At 37.3% G+C, this 24,601-nt stretch overlaps 1 protein-coding gene across 3 annotated transcripts in view; it reads right to left on the bottom strand.

Moving 5' to 3' along the window:
• Positions 1-23,715, bottom strand: part of LOC139964447 (carboxy-terminal domain RNA polymerase II polypeptide A small phosphatase 1-like) — a 43,949-nt gene extending 20,234 nt beyond the window's left edge. The window contains exons 1-3 of one of the 3 annotated variants that reach the window (XM_071966007.1): positions 23,515-23,713; positions 8,620-8,762; positions 6,698-6,736 (exon numbers count right to left, since the gene is read on the bottom strand). In XM_071966007.1, coding sequence (XP_071822108.1) covers positions 6,698-6,736; positions 8,620-8,762; positions 23,515-23,590 — 258 coding nt within the window. In that variant the 5' untranslated portion in view covers positions 23,591-23,713. Of the gene's footprint in view, positions 1-6,697; positions 6,737-8,619; positions 8,763-16,612; positions 16,795-23,514 lie in introns of those variants that run through there. The other 2 variants (XM_071966008.1, XM_071966009.1) reach the window with 2 other exon arrangements.
• Between the last annotated feature and the right edge of the window lie 886 nt (positions 23,716-24,601).

Below are 24,601 nucleotides of genomic sequence, written 5' to 3'. Positions count from 1 at the left end.
AAATATTAATCCAAATGGGATTATAATTCATAATGGAAAGATATCAAAAACTTTCCCCCATTTGTTTAAAAAGAAAGGAAAAAAGAGGAAAATTTATACATGGCGAAAAATTAAATCGGTGTCAAGCTAAATGTATTAAATTAAAGTTAATGATCGTAAAATGAAGAGAACAAGAAAAATTAACCATAAATAACCCCTGCCCCCCCCCCAAAAATAAAAAAAAAACCCTTACTGGTTTGGGTATTGCATGAATGATGATACCTACTTCCTTAAGTTTCTCTCTACAATTGTACCAAACTTTATTATACATATACAACATTCTCCCCCCTCCCCCCAACAAAACGGGTACCTTTAAACACTGTAAGCCAAATCGGTAGGCCATCTCCCAGTTCCTCTTCCTTCAGGAGCTAATGGTTTGAATGATTACCCACATTTTCAAATTTATTTAGAAAAATAGATAAAATATATGTATTAGTAGGAGAACCTCATTTGCAGACTAGCAGATAGATAGTTGTGGAGGTGAAATGTGAAGTAAATATGAACATAAATATGTAAATACATATAACATAAACTTTTTTTTGCAGCGGGAACTTTTGGATGGAAACCAGAGCGAATGAAACAAACCACCTTCAGAAATGAATGAAAAAAAAGCCAATGATCTTTGCAACCACGGTTAAATTTAATACAACCAGATTAAGATAGGCCGTGCCATAAGGTATAAAACAGAAAAGGGAAGAGGCAAATAGTTAAATTTGGGGCAAGCAAATGACAGTCGCAAAACAACAACAAACTTCTGCAGCCATGAAGAATTTGGATCTTGTACACCCAGATACAAAGGACATAAAGCTTTTGAATGGTTTGCTGTGAAAGTTGAGATGATGGGGGTGGGGGGTGGGTGGGGGGTAGCATGTGAATTTACCATTGCAACTACTAAATAGGCTGTTCAAAATTGTGAGTATCTGTGGTTGAAAACTAAGGTTGAAGTTAATCTCACCCCTACCCCTTCATCCTCACCCCTTCCGTTCCATTGTCCCCTGCCAGTGTAAACTTATCGAGAAAGTTTATACTGCTTGTACAGTAATGCTTATAAGTCGACACAGGCATAACATAACTATTTGCGGTAGATTATAATATCAGTCATTTTAGTCGAAGAAAACGAAAGTAATTTTCAGTCACCAAGCTACGGTATGTTTATTTTGAAGGAAACTGTATCGAGCCGAGTGAGTTGGGAGTACTATGTACAGTTCTGAAAAATGTCTGTTTAATCGGCATCATAACAGTACGGCTGGGTAGGGGTGTGTGTGTTTTTAAAAATAGCAGTTTGGAGAATAAAGCTATTTGTCCTGGTATATATCGATCTCCCTGGTTCGTGGATCTATGTAATACGGTTTTACTATGTACGAAAGACTTTTCCCTATGTACGGTGGTAGTGTGCTGTGTAACAGCTCAGTGTTAAACGCCAACTTAAAGGATTGGTTCAGTTGTCATACATGTTTATGTTATATATGAAAGAGGACAATAAAAGAAACACAATGTTGAAAAACTGTGCAAATATCTTTTTCGATTAAAGAGATATTCAAGTGTAAAGTTATATCAGATTGTGTAGAAACTGCTGAAATCTGACTAGCTGTGATGTCACATCCTCACATTCCTGAAAAGTCTTTGTTTTTTTAAATATTTTGTGAGATTTCATGACTTTCAACCAAATGATATGTCAGGAGATCTCATATTTGTCAAAGGAAGTATTTGAGATTAAACATCTGAAGACTTTTTGATTATATTATTTTCAAATGTGTTAAAAAATGTACATAATTTTTAAAGAAATATATTCACAAATGTTAAGGAAGTGAGGATGTGACGTCACACCTCTCACAGTAAGTCTTTCTACACCAGTCGTTTTCAAAGAAATTTTGATATCTTCAAAGTGTCATATCTCCTTAACAGAGCATGCTATCATGGTAGTTTCTTCACTGTTCTTTTTTGTCTTTTTGTGCTCTTTCATACAAAATAGACATGTCAAACACCTGAACCAATCCTTTAAACAGGCCAAGTTTGGTCAACAGGCAAATGTTTGGTAAACAGGAATGAATTATGGTCATAAATTATTGCAGCAGTTCTAATAATTAAAGGCCTATATTTGTTTAGCATTCTTCTGTCCCCAGTGTGTTAGTTACATCATTACATTTCTCTTGGCTTTCCTTGTTTATGACTACTCTTTGACACAACAGCAAGTTTTGGCAATTTTTCTTACCAAACATTGCTAAATTTTCAAGGACGTTTCCACATCTTTGACACTGGTAACCTACTAAAGTTTATGCTTTCTTTACTGGTCAAGAACGTTGCTCAAATTCAACAAGAAATGTACCTCGTTAAAATTAAGCTAAAAAGAAAAACCATGAATCTTAATCCAATTTAGGGGCTGTTCAATACACTACAGTCGTAGATGGAAACCATGCTATTATTTATTTGCCTTCTGATAATTAGTATTTTATCAAACCCTTTGTTAATTTTTTTTTTCGCATTAATAATAATAATAATAAATCCAAATTTATACAGCGCCAATATCCAGAGGGAAACCAATGCTCAGTGGCACTAGTGCTCAGGGAAGGCAGTCAAAAATAGATCAGTTTTGAGCCTGTTTTTGAAAATGTTAATGTTGGGTGCCGACTTGATGTGCAGTGGAAGTGAGTTCCAAAGATTAGGAAAAGACTAAAGTATTAATGAAAAGACTGACTTTTGCAGTTCAAGACCAACAGGCAGTTATCCTTTAAAAGCTGACCCTTGACACTGTCCTCGTTTAGGTCACATGTCAATTTCCCCGCTGCCATGACCACAGCCCACATATCAGATGGTCTCCCATTTCACAGTAGGTTGTTATCTCTATTTCATAACTCAATCAATCAGGAGACACTAAAAATATATCGACTTCAAGATCCACGAGATTCCACCCCCTTCAAGCAGCCTCCCAGTGTTTACCCCGAATCATTTTGGAAATCAGAGAAGCATCGAAAAAGTACCGAGTATCACATTGCTCCCATGGTGCAATGTTTTCTAATCAACGTCACCCCGCCACAGACGCACGGTATCGACCACGACAACGAAGGCTCTGCAGGCGATTCAATCGAGAGCGTTCAATTACACTCTGTTAGACCGGCCTGAATATATATATATATATATGTGGACCAATTTGTAGAGCTCGGCAGTCTCACGCAGAAGGTGGAAGGATTGGCTGTGCTACCGCTAAATGTCTGACAGATATGCTAAAGGAGCTGTGAGAACCCCAATCACACACTGTTGTATCATATCACTGAGCCTCAATATACAGTCCTGTACTATACTATATCATGAGATATATGGCAATGCTATCTATGGACGGGTGCATGCATTAAACAAGCAACCAAAAAAGGGGACAACTTTATCCCCGTTTCTGATATTTTTAAGATGGGTAGTTTTAAAACGGTTAATGATGTAATATTTACTACGCAAGTTCAACGAAAAGATAAAATATGCTTAGCAACATCCAGAGGCAGATTTTCCAAATTTTCGTAACAGAGAGTGCATTATTTTCTCCCAGTGAACTTGATCACCACGTCAACAACTTCTACTGTATTGAAAAGAAACTCTATTCAATTGCAAAAAGCTGGGGGGTGGGGGACCACTTCTTAAAAAACACCCAACCAGAATCATATTCACCAGAAACGTTAACAAATTCAAGAGGAAATATAAAAGTTGGTGCAAGACTCAATGCCTGTGACATCGCTCATGACCTCACATGCTAATTAAGTTTTTATTTCCTTCACAACGGGGCTAAGATGTTAAACTATGCTTGTTTGGCACTTGGCATATGTAGATTGACTTTTAGTAGAGCACGTGTCATCACTGGCATTGTTTCCTGGATAACATGATACATTGATCACAATTAAAGGGACTGATTGTTTCAAAAGTTACATGAAGCGTTAAAATGATTTGCATAATCGTTGTGAATCAGCTGTTATATTCGTACATAATTATTTGGAAACTCCCTCTAAGATCTACTGTACGTGCTTACAAGCACGTACAAACCAGGGAGTGATTTGCTGATGTGACATTTGATACAAAATAATGTAATTAACATTCCGTTTTCTTTGGAAACCTCCCAAGTTTAATGTGTAAGTTTGTCCTTCCCATTAAATTTCATTCAAAAGCTACTGTACGGGGACAAAGATTATATATTGCTTCAAGGCCAAGTTGCCTTCACTGATAGAATAGATAATATATTTCAACTGACAGGGTTCAGGCACAGGATTAAAACCAGGAAGATGAATGATACATGTAGGCACATTTCCTGATACCAAACTACAGTACCTTTTTGTTTTACAGGCAAATTGTAGGTAAGACTGACAGGTGTAGGTTTAATTGTAGGTACTGTAAGTCTGACAGGTGTAGGTTTAATTGTAGGTACGACTGACAGGTGTGGGTTTAATTGTAGGTACTGTATGTCTGACAGGTGTAGGTTTAATTGTAGGTAAGACTGACAGGTGTAGGTTTAATTGTAGGTAAGTCTGACAGGTGTAGGTTTAATTGTAGGTAAGACTGACAGGTGTAGGTTTAATTGTAGGTACTGTAAGTCTGACAGGTGTAGGTTTAATTGTAGGTAAGTCTGACAGGTGTAGGTTTAATTGTAGGTAAGACTGATACAGTAGGTATACTGTAGGTTCAATTGTGGGTAATTGATCCGCATTAACCTGACAAAGCTACCACCGAGTGCTGGGTTCAACACAGTGCTCGTGATCTAATGTAAATGAGGCCTTAGACAGATGGAAGAGTTCCCCCACACCACATGGTTGGTGAGAATGTACAAATCAAGGTTACAAACCCAATACAAAATGCAACTGTTTAGTCCTGCATATAACTTCTACATCTCCTCAGAATGGACAATGAATCGAGGCCTATTGCGAGGGTAGCATTAGGATGTTTCGCCAGTAATCTTTATTGCAGTTGTTTACCTCATCTCTCAAAATGTATGATATATTCATGTTTTATGTATGATTGATACAGTAGCCTTTATCTAGAGAAGGCAGTCAATGTGAACAAAACTAACTCTCTCTACCTGTGTCACATACCCTGGCAGGGTTGAGACCGTTCTTAAGAAAAAATCCCTCTGGGATTTTCAAATGTGATAAAAGCTATAAAACTTTGTGAACTGAGCAGTCTATTTTTAATATGTATTCACAAGCTCCAAGGGCAAAAACCTTAAGTGGTAATGTAAACGCCTGTAAACGTTCTTCAACAATGGTGCCGTCGGATTCTACAGTTCATTAGTTTCATTCAGTTTAAAGTTGTGTTTGTACATTCACGGCATGTGAATGGTGAAAGGAGGTGTTTTGTTTATAGTGGACTGGAGAAGACACCAAAATTTTTCATTTTCTGCTCGATGCTTACCGGTAGAGACGTGAAGTGAGTCCTTGTATCGTAAAGTGATGTTCAATCATGTAAAGTATAGATCTATTGAACTGAGTTAATTGCTTAATCGAATCAAGTGTCACTTACTAGTGATTAGAAAATTTGCAAGTTTTTAAAAAGTGTTCCAATACTCTGTTGGAAGTGAGTCTTCATATTGTACAGTGATGTTAGATATACCCAGTTTATAATGTAAAGTTATCTATCTTTTGAATTGAGTATGGTTAATCGAATCAAGTGTCACTTTTTAAGTGATTAGAAAATTTGCAAGTTTTTCAAATGTGTTCCAATACTCTGTTGGCAGTGAGTCTTCGTATCGTACAGTGATGTTAGATATACTGTACCCAGTTTATAATGTAAAGTTACCTATCTTTTGAATTGAGTTTGGTAAAATCAAATCAAGTGTCACTTAACTAGTGATTAGAAAAATTGCTTAAGTGTAAAACTTTTCCAATACTCTGTTGGTATTAGTACGATTGAATACTAACATGAAAATATGTCTGGGGGACATAATGTGAAAAATCAAGGAGAAACAGTCATTTCTAACTACTATAAATCAACCTGTGATTTGGTGCAGAAATATAGAACCAGTGTCTTTAGATTGGTCAATTAAATTGCAATGTTCGTTTGAGATGTCCGTTTGAGATGTCCATTTGAGATGTCCATTGAGGTGTTCATTTGATATGTGGAGCAGAAAACCCAATACTTGAGTTTATAAGTATTTACTGTCATCAATTCAGAGAAGCTACTTGAAATTAGAATTGCTGCGGACCTCACAAACGGTAGATTGGGAAGGAAGGAGGAATAGGTGTTGACCCTGGGGTAGGTCAATGGGGGTACAATGCTAAAATGTTAACCAGTGGTTTGTAGACCACTAAGATGAGAAAGTGCAATTGTAGAGAGGAGATAGGTAAGAGAGAGGCGCAGCCGTTAGCTCCGCCTTTATCTTTGACAGATTCTTAACCTTTGACATAGTTTAACTTAGTTCTGCTTCAAACTTCAGAGCTTCAAAACTTTTACACTGCAAGCTATACATGTTTTTAAAGCATGGTACCACCCAAAACCAAATTACTAATAAAAGCTAAACTTCCCCATTTTTGTCGTTTCCAATAACAAGGGATACTTAACCTGAAAGCGAGAGAAAATTAGATGTTTAAGCAAGGTAAATTGGAAGGAAAAAAAAAGTCAGCGAGGTGAGCAATGGTGGCCGTGGGTTGTGCCATGAATGGTTAATACCCTATTATGGGATGGTACATACCGAGTGTGGATTAAAACTAGGCCCTGTGGCGGGTTGAGGCTGTGGAAAGGCAGAGAGGCACAAAAAAAAAAACAATAGCAATTTCAACAACAACAACAAAAGAGGAAGAGAAAGAGAGAGAGGCAAAGAGACACAAGAAAATGAAAGAAATTACAAATATTAATTTATCTGAGACATTGCTAAATTAGCTTTGTGCAATACTACAGAGAAGATTCAAAACATGATTGGTTGCAAAGAGGAAATTTAAAAAAAACTCAAAAAAGTTATTCTTGTGATATTTATGCTACAATCTAGGCTACCAGAATCCAAGCGACCCACAAGCATCTAAGTCTTCAGACCGAGCTAGATCGATTTAGCACGAGCCAATGGGCCGTGAGAGATCTGATAAATTCAAAGTAAGCGCTGTTTGTGGACCACGCTTCAAGCTGATCCAAAACGTGGGGTACGATAGAGTGCTTTGCAAGTTGCCACTAGCTACAAACTAAGTACTCAAATTGTTTGTGATTGTTAAAAATTTAATGCTACCTGCAAGAAGAAACAAACAAACCTATGTGAGACAGGCAGGGCCTCTAATCCCTAAGATCAGAGCATTAAAAAACAAACAGGTAACATACATGAAAATCAGATTATGACTTGAGCTAGGGCTATCCTACAGTAGTGGCTATATTATTGTTGTACATGATTCAAAGGCGTTGAACTGAAAAACTGTACATACGTAGTATAATGACGCAATGATTGTAGAATGCAAAATACTGTATGCATATCACATAACACAACCAATGTCAGTTTTTCAAGTGGTGCACAAAAAAAAACTACTGTATATACTTGTTTTCTTTTTGGAACTCTCTTCTTTTTTTTAAGCCTTTTCTTTTCTTATTTAAATATGTTAGTCTGACCTAGAAAGTCACTCCTTTTTATGACAGGAAGTTTGACATGATTTTTTCAACCTGCAAGCAGTCATGCATTGACTATATGTATGACATCATGCTATAACTATACCCATGCAAACTGTGGTAACTACTATTCGAGCGATCTCTTGCTATTTACACTGCAATATGCTAGAACAGTTCAGTAATGGTCACTTACAAGCAAATTGCATTGCATTTATTCCTCTGCCACTACCATGAAAGCATGTTCTTCCATTGTTAAAGATTGAAGTCAACATAGAACTGACTACATCAGGAACACATCTACAACAGATACTTTGGGCAGTGGTCACATAAAACCATAAGTGACCAGTTGCTAAGGGTGTACACTGCTGAAATGATTACTGGTTCACTCTAGACATGGTAGTATGATAGTGCTTACAATGTGAGAAGACAGGTAAGTGAAGAAGTGAAGTAAATATTATCGGTTGTTCAACTAAACACCGCCCCCCCACCCACCCCCCTCAATGTCTACAAATAATTTGGAGGCTTTCGAAAAGTACTTTTGAAAACTGTAAAACAATTTTAGCCTGCTAACATTTAGATGGCCTAATCTTGATGACCTTTCAACAATTTCTTTAATTTCCTTATATATATAGCTACTTTTATCAAAATTCACAAGAAATGTTTATGCCCTCTTAATTGAAGAAAAAAAGGTGTCAGTTGCATGCTGCTGATACAAGGGACCATGCAACTGTGCAGCTGTGACAAAATCTGTGACGTGTTATTAGAACGTTTACAAGAGGTGCTCTTGTTTTAGATGACAGAATCAAATGACAAAACATGTGTTAACTCAACAGACACTCAGAACTGTTTATATACTGTATTGCTAGAGCCACACTCGGTTTAAAAAAAAAAAAAAAAAAAAAAAAAAAAAAAAAAAAACTTCCGTCAGATTTAAAGTACTAGATTCGACACCACCCAGGCTCCACAAACTTATCGACACCACCCAGGCTCCACAAACTTATCGACACCACCCAGGCTCCACAAACTTACCGGTGGCTGAAAGTCATTACTTTCATTGGTGGGTAGGCTCTCATGCCGATTGGGGGCGCCGAGACAGCAAAGGAAGGACTTGAGAAGCCCTTTACTCTGCTTCTTTCGCTTCTTCTTCGCGTGGTTTGCGTTTGTTTGTGAAGCTGTGAAATAGAACAACAAACGTGGAAGGTTTTAAATGTCGAACAAAATTGGATCTAATATTTATGGATAACATTTATTGATCATATTTATGAATAAATCTAATATTTATGGAGGAACTCGGATCAGATCATCCTGAGCCAAACTACCAGCTGGTGAAGAATTCTTACAACATCAGTCTAGCTGTAGTACGGTAACTACTAGTGGGAACGGGACGTCTAGAGAGGAAAACTTCATGTCTTAAATAAATGGCAAAAAAATCACAAGGATACATAACCATTCAATGCTTGACACAAGGTGGAGAAGACATACACGATGTTGCATACTAAACCGACTTAACATGAAGAGTTAGTCGATTTTATCTCGGAATTGTAGATAAGGAGGAAACTGGAAGTGCCCCACCAATGATGACTATTTATAAGTAGATCAGTTTGGGCAGTTGGGGAGTCGGGGGGTCGGGGGGGTAACGATTCCAAAATTTGACCAATAAAAACTTGATGTAAACAACTACAAAGTCATCCCAATGTAGATAAGGAAGGAACTGAAAGTGCCAAAGGTTACTATTTTTGAGTAGATAAGTTTGGGGTGTGGGAGAGGGGAGCAATACCAAAATTTGACTGATAAAAACTTGGTGTAAACAACTACGTAGTCATCCGCCGGGACATCCTCAAATGCAGATTTCAGTAATCCGAATAGAAATTTGGTCCACTCAGAGGATCGGACGGACGGCCTTAATAATTCTACCCTGTGAATGCCTCATTTTCACATATATAGTAGACTTTTAAGGTGATAGAACAACTGTATTGTGAACAAGCAGTCTATTTTTAGCCTGTATTCACACACTCCAAGGGCATACAGTAGCTTTAATTGATAAAGTAAACACCTTAACTTTCAACGATTGTGCCATATGGATTCTACAGTTTAACTTCTGTGTATATATATACACCATGACATCAAAGGGAACTTCACTATGTGAAATTGTTCATACCCTCACTCCACCCACATTGCACCCCCCCCCCAACCTGGAGCTCAAGTTGGGATGAAACACCTACTAAACTAGAGGCTTGAAGGCCTTCCAATAACCATCTAAATGATAACTTGTATACATGTACTACAGGCCTGTAGCCAGAGGGGTTTGGAAGGGTACAAATGGTTGGCTGAAGTCAGTCCTTAGAAGGGAAAGGGTACAAGGGGAGGGATGTCGCTATCCCCTTTGATGAATCATTTCTATCATTTTAACTACGTTTGTATACTAAAAGCATCAATATTTTAGCTGACAAGTGTAAATAAAAGGAAGCCATTTGGAAGAAAGCCTACATTATGTTGGGGAGTACATGCTTCTCCCCCCCCCCACCCCCAGCCCCTCCAATGGCCATGGCCCTGATGTACAAGTTATCTGGTACCAGGCATCCCAAAGTCCATGGCACTGAATGGTACATCTTTTAATGGACTTGATGCATGCACATTAGGTATATCTACACATACTGTACTGTATATTGTGGATGGTTGGCTGGCTATGTGTTCATCGGTACAGTATGTGTCGCAATGCGAAGAGTGGATTCACGGACGGTATACTTAATTAAATCAACCCCTCGGTGGAACGAATAATGTGATAAGACAAAAAACTGATAAACTGTGCGAGTCACTGCAATACTATGTGAGAATGCATGCTGTACATTCATGTGTACAACCACTGACATTCATGTACTTCAAGTACTGAATGTACAGTAAGGACATACCGATGATAATGTACCCTGAAAGTTACGTCGTACTATAAAAATTTGTCATTTTATCAAAACAACAGAACCTTTACACTCCTGCGGGACGCCGCACAACCCTTGGACTTCTTCTGATACTTTTCATGTCTACTACAGTACACCTCTTAAAGTAATAAAACAATTCCAATACTCATCAAAAGAACCTGAGTTTAGGTGGGTTTTGCAACTAGATCCAACTTGTAAACAAACTCGTTATATTGCAGACGCCTCCTTGTCGTCGGTGACCGATGACAAGGTACACAAACCGTTTCATAATCCTCTACGTCCCAAATAGGAAGACCGGGTGGTTTGATAACTTCCTACGGTAAAAACATCACAGCTACTGTTCATGAAAAAGCTGTCTGTTTTTGGGGGGCTACTGACATTCTCTGTATTGTATTTAAGCAATGAGGAATTTGGCAGCTTAGGGTCAAGTCCTGAAATGAACGGTATTGGTATGTTTCGGAGAGCTACAAAATTGCCAAAGAAATTGGATTTTATTCCAATGAAGGTTTCAACAAAATCCTCTCTATACATACATACATAAATCTATGCCTATTTATACAATGCAAGCAAAGAAATTAGTATATAACAATACTGTGTGTCGAAATTCCAGACTAATTCTTATCGAAGATTCAAGCTATAAACAATTTTTCTTAAAGCAGCTTTCTAAGGGCAAAACTAGTGTCAAAACGAAAAGCTACAGATCACCAGTTTTGAAAAAAATATTTACAAAAGATTTTCTGATAGCTCTACCAGCTGTAGTCCTGTGTTTGGTTTTTAAATTGGTGCTTTGAGTAGTAAAATTGTCGACGACCCGCAAGCAGAGCTCTAGGTACTTTCAAATCAGTTTGCCAGTTCAGACAGGAAGGTTGTATTAATAACATTCACAAGACCGTCATCTATTCATCTAATCAAATTTGTTTGCTGACCTCAGACTATTAAACTCTTCTGACCAGGAAAAGACTTAATTTGGAAGAGCAAAAGTCATTCCTTACAGTGTTGACATTAAAATCACGATGAAATTCCCTGAAACACTTTCAAAATCACCATTATTTACAGATTTTTTTTTTTTTTTTTTTTTTGGCCAGGCTTGCATGATATCTCCACCTACGTAAATGACTAAACCACATCTTAATATCCCGGAAACAATTCCCCTCCCCCCCCCTCCCCAACATCCCTCATCTCAAGTATTATTCAGTAAACGAACTTTTTCCGTCAAATTGTTTTGACAATGTCAGCAGTTCAGATGGCCACGTGAGAAAATCAAACCTAATTGAGGAAACTTTACTATGCAGTAAATTGAAGGTGCTCATGGCCTACGAGAGAGTTCATTGATTGAATTTTTTTTTCATCCTCTTCTTCTTTCTCCTTGCTCTCCCCTCTTACTGGCTGTTTATTAAGGTGAGCTCTTAAAAAATTGAGATCTGGCAATTCGTGTACATAATCGTAGATCTACTACTACGTACGGTAGTACGTCCTATTTTGAATACGGAGAAATGTGACTAAGTAGTGCCGAGTCAGCGACATACAATGGGTTGCTTAACATCAGGATGATATATTAATCATAATAATGACTGCCTTTACCATAATCAGGTATTGTACAGTAGTACAAACTGATAATTAATTCAGAAATTTTTGAATACAATGATAGTTTAAAGGTAAGAGAGGGGCATGTAGTTGTGTTGTATGATAATGCAAATAATACGGAGAAAGCAATGTCAAAAATCTTCTTTCGTGGAGATAAATTAAGCTGTATGATTTTATCTGTAGATCAAAATTTGGAAATTTTAAGTGGTCAGAAACAGGTAGGTATTTGGAGAACAGTCCGTGAGGGAAGAGGCCTAGGGGAAAGGGGGGAGATAAATATTGAAACTAGTTATAATATAGGCCCAGTATTCTGTAACACATATCTATCTTAAATGCAAACCAAAATATGAAGAATAAAAATGTGCGTAAGACTTCTTCGTTTACAAAAACCAAGCTCATATGACGATGGGAGTCTTAATGCAGATCTTAATTTGTGATATGTCGCACAACAGAGCATTCATTACAGTATAAGGCAACACACCATTGCACATTTAAAAACAAACACCAACGCACAAGTTAACTCCATATTAAACATAAACAAAGGACACAATAATAGTATACATATACAACACAGCCCTGGCTACACAAAAGCAACACCTGATATTAAAACCATAACAATGCCAATGTAAACACAATTGATATAAATCATACAGGAACAACGTGACTACAATACTGTATGGACTAATTGTACTTGTTAAGAAAAGAGTTCAAAGACTTTCTGAATTATACTGTGAAAAAAATATATATCTATATATCTCTATATAGATATATATGGATCTGTATGTACTGTACTGTATAAGGAAATATCCTATAAGAGTATGCAGATGAAGTATGTCACATGTCAGGTCCCAGAAACAACCAAAAACTAATACTAGTTTGGGTAAATTTGGTCACAATGATACATACTTGTCTCCCCTTTACTCATGCACTCCACTCTAGCTAGCTCACAAGGCTTGACAACATTTCAGCACTGCATCCCTCTCCCACTTCCCCACCCCCTTTCCCATTGACCCACTTCAGGGTCAATGCCCCCTATCTCTTCTTTCCAAATCACCCATTCTGAAGGCTCACAAGTGGCAACTTCAACTCCAGCAAAATTTTCATCTGCTGGCATCTTGTTGCTTATTAAAGCTATTGGTACAGAGTGTTCTGAAGTGGGATCCTTCTCAAATATTTCTAAACACTTTCAACCTCTACAGGTCATGAAACTTAGCTTTCCAAAGGGACACAATCTGGAAAACTTTGAATTTAACCTTTCATGGATATTACACTGTCCACTGACCTATATTGATCCTATAATCCCCTGATTTACCCTCAACAAAGCATTACACAAGAGGGGGGAACTACAAGTCTGAAACCACAACAGGACCACAATAACAATGGATTTAAACTTACACAAGGATCTGGCAAAATCATAACACAACAAAAAAGGGTACACAGCAATGACAACCATTCACAAAAGGAAAGCTGCTAGATTAAACTATGGAAGTGGAGCGACTTTCCTTTCGGACGTTTTTTCTTTCACTTTTGTCTTTTTGTGATTTGGGCAAAATTTTATGCTTTTTTATTTATTATGATTGTGTGTTTGAACAGTCAAGTTTACATTTCCAGTGAAAAATAATCAAATAAAAAAAAAACAGAAAAATTCTAAAATCAAAAGTCAATTAGAATTATGAAGTACTTGGCGATTAACAGACCAGCTTTATTCACTGAATCTTTCTACTGTCAAGTTGCCATTTCACCAATAACTTGAGCACCTCTTGTTTCCAACATTTTCTCCTTACCATGTCCACTATTTATTTCACCAAGAAAAGTTCCCCTTGTCTATTCTGTTTCAACCTACAAACACACACAGCATGATTTGTAAGTGAGACAAACGACTCAGAATTTATGCACATTTTTAGGTTGAGACGGAGTGTGGAATAGTCCACACAAAATGTGGGAACTGTCCACACAGTACTACGGGTACAATAGCATTGTCCTCACAGTACTGTGTGCAACTGTCCCCACATACCATGGAAAGCAAAGTCCACACATACTGTGAGAAGCACTGTCCCGCACATGTATACTGCGAGCAACACTGTCCACACAGTACTGTGGGTAACACCGTCCTCACACCACTGTGGGTAACAATTGTCCTCACAGTACTAAAGGTACCATTGTCCTCCCAGTACTGTGTGCAACTGTCCACACAAACCATGGGAAGCAAAGTCCACACATACTGTGGAAAGCACTGTCCCGCACAATTATACTGCGAGCAACACTGTCCACACAGTACTGTGGGTAACACCGTCCTCACAGCACTGTGGGTAACATTGTCCTCCCAGTACTGTGTGCAACTGTCCACACATACCATGGGCAGCTAAATCCAAACATACTGGTGGGAAGCACTGTACCATGTATACTGTGCCACCATCAGAACATTGTTTACAACATTATAGCAGTCCAACCCTATCTGTTCAATGGCAAACACTTAACTTTTATCTATTAAAATAATTCATGCCAAATTTATAGCCTGGATCAGTCCACTTCGTCTGCCTTTGAGAATAAATAGCAAAGTTTGGGGTTAAAAAAAAACAGGCCAAACAAACAGAGGCAAACATTTTAAGGGAAAAATTAGGTAGATCTCCAACATCTACTGTACCACTTTGCATGTGGATCAATGTTGGTGGTGCCGAATTTGTGCTTTTTCATATAACTGTTTTTATTTCTGTATTAACACTGAATCTTTTCTAAACGTTATTCAAAGAAGGTAACCGACCGTGACCACAGCTGATGCAAGTTCCTCATAGTGATACAATACAGCTCTGATACCACCGTACGGTAAAATCGGTACGTGCACAACAATAGTATAGGTGGTCTTCCAACACATTGTGCAGTGCTTCAATTCAAGGGACTTGGTGTAACCGTAGGAAAGTTACAACTATTACATAAACCTCTATGCAGTATAAAATTAAATCACAAACTGGCGATCTTTCACAAACATTCGCCATCCCTGGTTTTGCGTGTGCATGTGTTTTACTGTTTTAGCTGGGTTTTGTCTTTCAAAATGGTTTGTTCAACTTTGTTCAATATTCCAGCACAGTAAATAACATACACCAAACTCCGTTCATGTAAGCCGTACTCCAATATTGAACAAGAAAATACTTCTATTTATACGAGCTGTACAAATTTGCTCGCCAAGTTTACCAAACCCTTTTTGGGTAGTACTCAATATGAGATCGCAATTGATAAAATAAAATACAGGGCATCAGGTATGAATGTGAGGTTTCCACTTGTTTCTCAACATTTCACCAACCACAAACTTTCAAAATTCACATAAGTAGCAAGTTGGAAATTTCAACGTTTTCTTCAATACTCGAAGAGATGCTCTACTGTAGTCAGGCTCACAAACTATACGTCGTCATAACGCAATTTAACTGTCAAAATCAACACAGCAAGCTACTTTAAATCGTCTAGTTTTGTGTCAAATTTAACAAAATGTTGTTACTTGTCAGGCTACTTCACCTTTGAACAGTGTAGTTCCTTTGAAGTATTTGCAAAATACTACACACACTTAAAATAATTTTGTTGAGCCTGCTAGGAACAGCTTATAATAGATGTCAATAGTCTAGCAATGGGGCACATTGTTACAAAGTCTTACAGAGAGGCCTACATACTTAGTCTATCATGACTGCCCGTTTTTTGCCGTAGACGTTTTCTTTGCTTTGAGCTGTAATTTAACGGATGCTACTTCTTACTACTTAGAACTAATGATCAGAAAACTTTTAGGTGTCAGACAAATTAATACTGTAGGTTCCTGCTTTTAATTCTCAAGTCTTAATCTTCGTACCATTGACCAGCAACATCCAGGACTGCGCAAAATCCTTGTGAAGCAACTCTGATTATAATGATTCCATTGAGACTGTTAGGTAATAGACCAGGCCTTCCATACAGATATCTATGTAGTGAAATCTTCATCATGTCAATGACAGCATCAGCAAAGCATGGGAGCTTTCATAGGCCTAGGCCACTGGCATCTACAGTACAATACATAATTTACAAAGAAGCTGCCTACATATATATATATATGTATATATATATATATATATATATATATATACTAAGTTTTATGATCACTATGTGGGTCTGGCCTACACTCTCTGTATTACTGTACAGTTATATACTGCTATTTGTAACTAGACCTAACTACAATAACTTAGGGGTCTGGCATACACTCCCTGCACTACATACAGTTAGGCTGCTATATCTTACTAAGACATAAGGATCTGCAAGAACTTAAGGGTCTGGCCTACCCTCATTGCACTACATAAAGTTATGCTGCTATTTTTTACTAATCCTAACTATCCTCAAGAACTATAAGGGTCTGGCCTACACTCATTGCACTACATGCAGTTAGGCTGCTATAGTATTTCTTACTAGGACCTACAGTACCTATCCTCATGAACTATAAGGGTCTGGCCTACACTCCCTGCAATACATGCAGTTAGGCAGCTATTTCTTACTATAAGTCCTAACCATCCTGGAGAACTTTAGGTGACAGCTAAAAGCCTTTTTTTCAGTCCTTGACATCCTCTCGCTCCCTTGAAGAGATGAGTCTCCTCAATTTATACCAGAGGTCTACCTCAGGTATTGGTTGACAGATCTACATCATGTTTAAGCTTTGAATAACTGTGCTCATTACTTCCACCCTCCACTTTCTCAAACACATCTCTTTATCTTGAATACTCATCACAGATGGTGATGTGACAGCTGGGTGACAGGGGTCAAAGGTTACTCAATTTACAAGAGTCTGAAAGATTCCAGTCTATAGCAGGTGTAGCATACATACATACATACATACATACATACAATGTATATACATGCACAGTACATAGATCAACCATGGTGGGCTTTGTTGTTTATTTATTTATAACTAAATTTAAAATTTTTATGACCAAGTAATAATGTCATTCTGAAACAGCCAGGGTATCAAGTCAAAGAACTATTATTTCCACAGTGAAATCATTTCCTCTGGTGAATACCTACAGTACAAAAATCCTGGCATTGCCTTATCTACTAAATGTCTAAGCTATCAAATTATATGTTCTTTTTGTTTTAAAAAATGATACGTAAACTCTGGCACCGACTCCGGCAATCACAGGTAATAATCTTCAGGTGCAACAAAAACAGATATGCCTGTGCTTAAAAACATCCACGGTTCTAGAGCTAAAAGAAAATATAACAAAAACCAGTTCTCTCTGGCATAGTGCTGAATTAGAACATGCATCAGTTTACTGTACAGGATTTTTGGAAACGGCCCAATAATATTAGCTGATAATAAATTAAGCAGTAATGAAAGGGCTCATGAGCTAGGATACAGAAATCATGTCGATTCTTCCGACGATGATTGTCGACCGATTCATCATGTGTTCAAGTTCTTCATATCTATTGGCAGCTCATCGTTAGTGGGGTTTTTTTTGTATGTATGTATGTATTTTAGATGCTCCTGCGAGCAGGAACTCGCGAAGAATCCTCATTGGCTTATCAAGGCCGCAAGCTGACCGAAGTCAGTCTCTTAGATTCATATTTAACGTCCATGATTATGAATTGTCAATTGTCAACAACTCTGTAACTGGACCATATACATTAATCTTGGGGTGACTCAAACTGGGGACCTTATGATTGAGAGGCACCGGCGTAAACCACTGAGCTAACACACCTTTTCTCTACCGGCAGTTGGCAAAATATACTGGGATTTAGCGAGCAAATAGCCAGAATTTCAAGACAATGTACTAGTAAGATCCCTTAGGTGTGGGTGTGAGCACAGTTAAATTGCCCTCAGTATCTTTATACTAGATTCTAACAAGACCAGAGTACAAGAGTACACATAATCCACAGAGTTGTGTACAGGTACTGGTTAGTAAAACGTAATAAAATATGGTACAAGTGGCCAGTGGGGGTACTCACTACAACCCACCCACTACCATTCTGATTCAACATGTGTTTGTCATTGTACTGTATTCATCATTAAAATACAGTATGCTAATGTAAACAAGCTTTGGAAACCACCGTGGAATCGGTCGTTCACAGCCGAGTGAATTTAAGGCAATTAATTGGACAGACATCACGTTAGTGCAATGAGACGAAATGGAGAGGCGAATGTTGAATTACAAAACAAAACAAAAACCTGATTAATGACTTCACACAAAAACAACCACTTCACATCTGGACAGACCCTGCAAACTGTTTACATGAATGCACATTGGAGTGCATACAGTACAAAGAACATGTGTTGTGAAATATAGATGTTACAAAATTACACTTCCAGCTTGAAATTTCCATCACTTGTAATAACGGAGCAGCAAACCAACAGTCAATAAAGTTAATCTCTTGGCCGCTGAAATAGATATTATTTCCCTGGCCTTCTGGGGCAAGTATCTTTCCCTGAGCTCCACTGCGTGTACGGTCTGTCTAGAGCCCGTACGGCCGGCCGGCCGGCCGTTGTATACTTTGATTTCAAGTCTACTGTTTCACGACCGTACTGTAGTCCATACACAGGTCTTGTCTACAGTATGTGGTATAAGCTACATTAGTTCAAGCCAGACTGCAATATAACACTTACATTTATGACAGGTGAAACATATCAGCTTCCTGATTCAGTCTTACTGTAGTTTATACAGCAGTGCAGGCCATCATATTGTCACAGGTGAGCAATGATGTCGTCGGTCAAAGAAAATCTCGGGCAAAACTTCTCTCATTGACTGACATTGACCAAATTGATTATATTTTGATGACAGCATAAACTGCAAGTGTTCACCTGTGACTGAACGCAGTCATTTTATAGTTGGTACTGTTTCTCCATCTATATACTGTAAATCATTTGGTGTTCAGTATTATTTACTAGCCAAAATATGAACGGGAAGATTTCAAAAAAATTTGCTGCGAGGGTGATTTAAACTGATGTAATACGTTGGCAGAACTCTTGTGGCAATCTTCAGCTAATTATGAACGATAAAATCTTAGGGACCTAAATTAGTGGGACGTTCTATACAGTTCTACAGTAGCTCAATCAAATTAATAAAATCGAGTTGTAATTCAGTGTCGGCAATATAAGAATGAAGTTTTACGTACTCTTACAGAGAGTGCAAAGAAGTATATACTTCTCTTAAATTTGAATTTCATACACTGTTGATAGCACTGAGTACGGACTAATTTCAGTGAATCTGGGAGGTTATGAAAAATGGTTATTGAATTAAAACCTGCTCCTTTTATGTAAAATATATTGCTACGGGAAGATCACTTCGGAAAGGCGGTAAATTTTCTTGCATAAGGCTCTTACAGTACGTACCAATGGAGTTTTACCTTAAATAAGATTAGAACTAATCATACAGGACTAAGAAAAACTCCATACAATTTTTTTTCTCCACCAAACCGACAATATATCAGGGGGTAGGTAATTGAATTAAATAATCCAAATTTTCAGTTTGCTGCCCAGACGGTACTCTTATAAGCGGCATAAAACGGCATTAAATCAGAAATCGAATTTCTTTTTTTTCGTAATTTTCAACTTTCAAGTTCATTATTTGAGAAATTGGACTTGTCTTAGCTAATGATCTGCATTGATTACTTACTAATTTCATTAATTTGATAAATTATTACGTTTTGAGGGATTTACGTATCATTCAGGGACCAAAATGGATAAAAGTAAACTCAACCAATAAATTTCAAAATGTAACAAAATAAGGCAAAAATGTATCCAAAACAAACAGTTAAAATACAACCTTGCAAGTGTCTGTAATTTCAAAAACATCTCTCAAAAATCACCAATGATATGAGAGGATTGGGATTTGAATTTTATCTACTGTACAAAGTTAATTTTATGCAGTACAGTACAAACAGATATATACTGTATGTCACTACACCATTCACCAGCTGTATATACACTAGCTGTACACTAGCTGTACACCTTGGTAATTGATGGCAGTTATGGTCCCCCAAAACAAGGTGATTATCCACTCTCATGTTTGATTTACAGTACTTTGACAAAGAAACAGACACCGCAGGTCTGAAGGTGAGCTAGAATTACAATGATTTATTGAAACATGCAAACTACATGCAATCAATATCCATGAAGCTTTATTACACATACTGATGACAGGGTACAGTAAGGCCACTGCTGTGATGTGTAAAGTAAACCCCATCTTGTGGAGACTTGGTTGGTTTGGAGACAAAGAGGCAGGGAGATAAAACTACTGAACTTGAGAGATTGGGTCAGAACGGAAATATTTCTGCATTTTCTGCATTGGTTGGAGCCGACAGTCTAAACCTAAACCGACGTAATGTTAGTTTATTTCTCTTACAGAAGCGATGACAAGTACTGTAGTACATACAGTACAACCTCTAAACTAGGTCGAATCTCATTCGCTGGGTAAGTATCATATCATGGAAATCATATCTCGATAAATTCAAAAAAATGAAATAATTATAGTAATAACATTCGATTGATATAGCGCTCTACACAAGCGATTGGTCTCAAAGCACTTTACATATGTTAAATTACAGTACTCCTGGTCAATGATAACCTGTCCCAGAGACAATCCCTCCAGGCGGTTGTAGTTAAATACTGCGCCCAATGACAGTTACCTCACAGGTACCCCATTGAACCTCTGGGTGGAGAGAGGCAATTGAGATAAAGCATCATCATTACAATGTAATGAACTAGGCAGGAATCCAACCAGCAAAACCTTGGATCACTAGTACGGCACCTTAGCCAATTGTCCACCCGTTCTGTATATCCATATCATCGCTTCAATATCAGTGTTTCACAGAAAGAGAACGCACATCCTTTTTCATCATTTTGCTGTTGCGTTTCCATTTTCATGTACCGTAATGTAAATTATCCACAGAGATGAATCAACTTTGGTCATATATGTGCAAAAGCTCTTTTTCAATCCCAAGCCAAAAGACACAGCAAGACTCAAAAGTGTCATAAATCACTAAGAATTTTACTACATAGTACAGTACCTCCGCTAACAGATTCCTAACTGTGCTGAAACTGTTCAAATTGATGTTTGACTTAGAGATGCCATCATTTAAGTTGTTGTGATTCAAGTCTCTGACACGACTGCCAATCAGGGAATAATTCAGTGCTAAGTTCAAAGTTGCATCTAGGCTCTGAACATTTAGTTACAAAAGACTACCTTGTCTATGTACAAAAACTGCTATGTAAACATCTTTCCACTTGTATAGCAATTTGCTCATTTTGCAATGTATTTTGAAATGGGATACCAGATAAATTGGTCCCTGGCCAAAACATAATACATTGAACATTAGTGCTTTGAGCTTAAGACATATATATCTACAGTAGTTATGGCTTAACATTAGGTCTATACCTTGTGCACACACATACTCAACATGCAGTGTAGATTATTTTACAGTATGTACCAGTTAGTTGACAAAGCCAATTAATTACCAAAGGAAATGATTCAGTCTTTAAATTTTGTGAAGCAGCTCTGTAGGATCTGCACTTTGTCTAACGTGTAAACTGTTATGGTTCCTCCTGAATACAAAAAACAAACTGCTCTACATCTTTGCGTTTGTATAGATCTACAGTACTTTAAATGGTAAATTTACCCATATTGCATAGCATGCAATACCGAATAAATTATTCCCTGTCCGAAGAAAGAAAAAAGTGCAAAATGAGATGACATCACGTTATCAAACACCTGTGTGATATTATCACTGAATTTGAAAGTTATGCAAATTTGTGAGGGTACTAGAAACCTTTGCTACTATACTAAGCATTATAGAATGGCATTGAACCTACAGTTTATTCTTTTTCCCAGGAATCTCTGGACCATTTGTCATAAGTTCCAGGCACAATTTCAGCATAGTTTTAAGGTTAATATTATGAAAACCATACTGTAAGGGACTTGGTGGCTCTTTAGACAGAAACAATTACTTGCATGTTTAGGGCCCTTGCATATTCCGTGGAGATACTTGCAATGGAACATCCAAACATTTCACTTTCAAGTAACTGCTGCAATATATATTGTTGTTATATAAAGTTATAATCACCTACTGTTATTTAAGCTTTGACAATGTTTGTTGGATGGCATTTTTGACTTATTACGACATTAAATAGAAGTTTCCTTTTTTATTGAAGGGTCCCAGCTCATTGTTTCACTTCCTATGATAATTCTCATCATTGCAACAATGTTGGCACTTCCACTCGAAGTTCATGTTTACGGTCTACAACAACTTCCTTCAGTGTCACCTCATTCCGTTATTGTTTGCTCAACAAATTTATGTCCTTAACATTCTTGACACAAATTCAATCTTAGTTGATCCAAATGTAGTTCAATAACTAATTAAAAAAATGAGGTCTTCCCAGTTTACCAATGATATGGTTGTTAGTTTCTTCAGATTAATAGTTCATAAGATCTACAGCAATTTTAAACACTGGTACATCTTTCAAGTTACCTCCGAGAACATATTTTCTTATGCTAATCATATAACAAACTACAGTAAGCAATCCTTTTGCATTATAAGTTGTGGTGGAGGCATAAGAATTTTACAGTGTATTTTACACACAGCACAGTGGTAATGTCTTGACTTTGGTTTCTCAAGTGAGAATTATTTTAAAAATATCTGTCATAGGAATAAAGAACATGTTCCTATTCATTCTCTTATCAAGTTTGCTTTTTAGCAATTATTCCTAGGGCTAATTTAAACATAGGTTCTTACATTAATCACTGCATACAATTTAGGCTAGCATATTTGAAAAGATAACAAAATAAGACTGAATATGCAATCAAGTAGGCTCTTTCAGAATACCAAAGAGCTAGGAGTTGTTGATGAACATCCTTGGTGAAGTTCAACACTTCCTTCTTTTGAATAAATATCAAGAGAATAACAGCGACATGATCCTTGGGCTACATCTAGACTGCATTACATGAGAAAGGTTTGGGATCAATTTTGCCAAAGGTGAATACATCCACGATGTTATTCTGTTTAAAGGACAGTTTTAGGCCATTGGTGTTGTAGCACGCATGATGATTCCTTACCAACACATACAGTACTTGACGATAACATGCTCACTGACATCCTACTGTGCAGGCCTAGTTTTAAATGTTAGTTAACAATCACTAAATATGTACTGAGCAATATTCCTTGACCAACATGGTTCTGCCTGTGTTATTAAAAATACTAATTCTATCACTTACAAGCACTGCACTGACTTTATACCCATGTACTGTGTTGAGTATTAAACAACAGTTACACACACAGCGGTATCACTAACTTAGCACTGAACGACTTACGGTTACCATTACGAATTATATGCACCAGTTAGTGTTACAACGGGCCTATGTACACAAAAATTACGAATAACATTAAGTTATCCTAATTTATTTTCTGTCCTTACTTGTTTCTGTATTTGAGAAATTATTTAAAGGCTCCTCGTCCCGATTCACTTGCGTTATAATATATGAACTTTCCATCTAGCGTGCTAAAACAGTGAATAGTGTCCGCATAATATGCTGAAGCATGAAATATCGTCCAAGACTTGCAGGTACAATTCCCTCTTCCGATACTTCTCTCGCTTTTCAATATGGAGGACAAACAAAGGTCAAATATTTGACGAGGTCAGCAGTACAACAGACCGACGCAATCAGTCCAACAGTGATCGAGCACAACATATAGTGATTATGTTTTTACCGATATGGAACGCCAAAGGATGAGAGATTGTAATATTCGATCGAAGGTGATTGTTATTACATCAGGCAATACTGTTCCAGTAAAATTTGATGCATGTTCAATGTAAATTTCATATCAGTATCCAAATATTTATAAACAGTTCACTTAGAACTTTCAGAGAACATAATTATCGGTAAATTATATTGCGTAATGATCATAACAGGCAGTTATGATTTTTTTTACTACGACGCTTAATCGACCACGAATGTGGGAGAAGCCTGCAACGGACTATCCCTCATATGGATTACAACTTACACGTCAGGTAGCTTCTAATTCAATATTTTAACTCAAGATTGGAATCTTTTCAATTTAAAAAGTAAAGTCAGATGAAAAAAAACATAGATTGCTCTTGGATGTTATACCACCCTTACTCAGACCCGGCCGGGGATCGAACCTCGAACCTCCGTATCGCTAAGCCTCATTGCTTCAGATACTAGCGCATTTATCCACTCGGTCAAAGCACCGGTATATATATTTTTTTAAATGATATTTTTTTATACCGTTAAAAAGCAATGCCTTTATTTGTATATATGACCAGTATACTTGAACATCCGAGTTCATCAATGAAAGTGACTGATCTACTTAGTTTACCACGGACAGATCTAGGTAAGCTATTCAGCGAACCATGGAGGTAAACTCCATGAGCGAACCAAACGACTTTTTACGACCACACAACATGCTTGAAGTGTTAGGTACACATTTTTAAGATAAATGCCCTGTTGTCGTCCACGGGTTGTATTTGTTTTTGTTATTAT

The sequence above is a fragment of the Apostichopus japonicus genome, chromosome 23, assembly GCF_037975245.1.
Source record: "Apostichopus japonicus isolate 1M-3 chromosome 23, ASM3797524v1, whole genome shotgun sequence".
Classification (NCBI taxonomy): Eukaryota; Metazoa; Echinodermata; class Holothuroidea; order Aspidochirotida; family Stichopodidae; genus Apostichopus; species Apostichopus japonicus.
The sequence above is the reverse complement of the archived record's forward strand: the minus strand, read 5'-3'. Positions and strand labels throughout refer to the sequence as shown.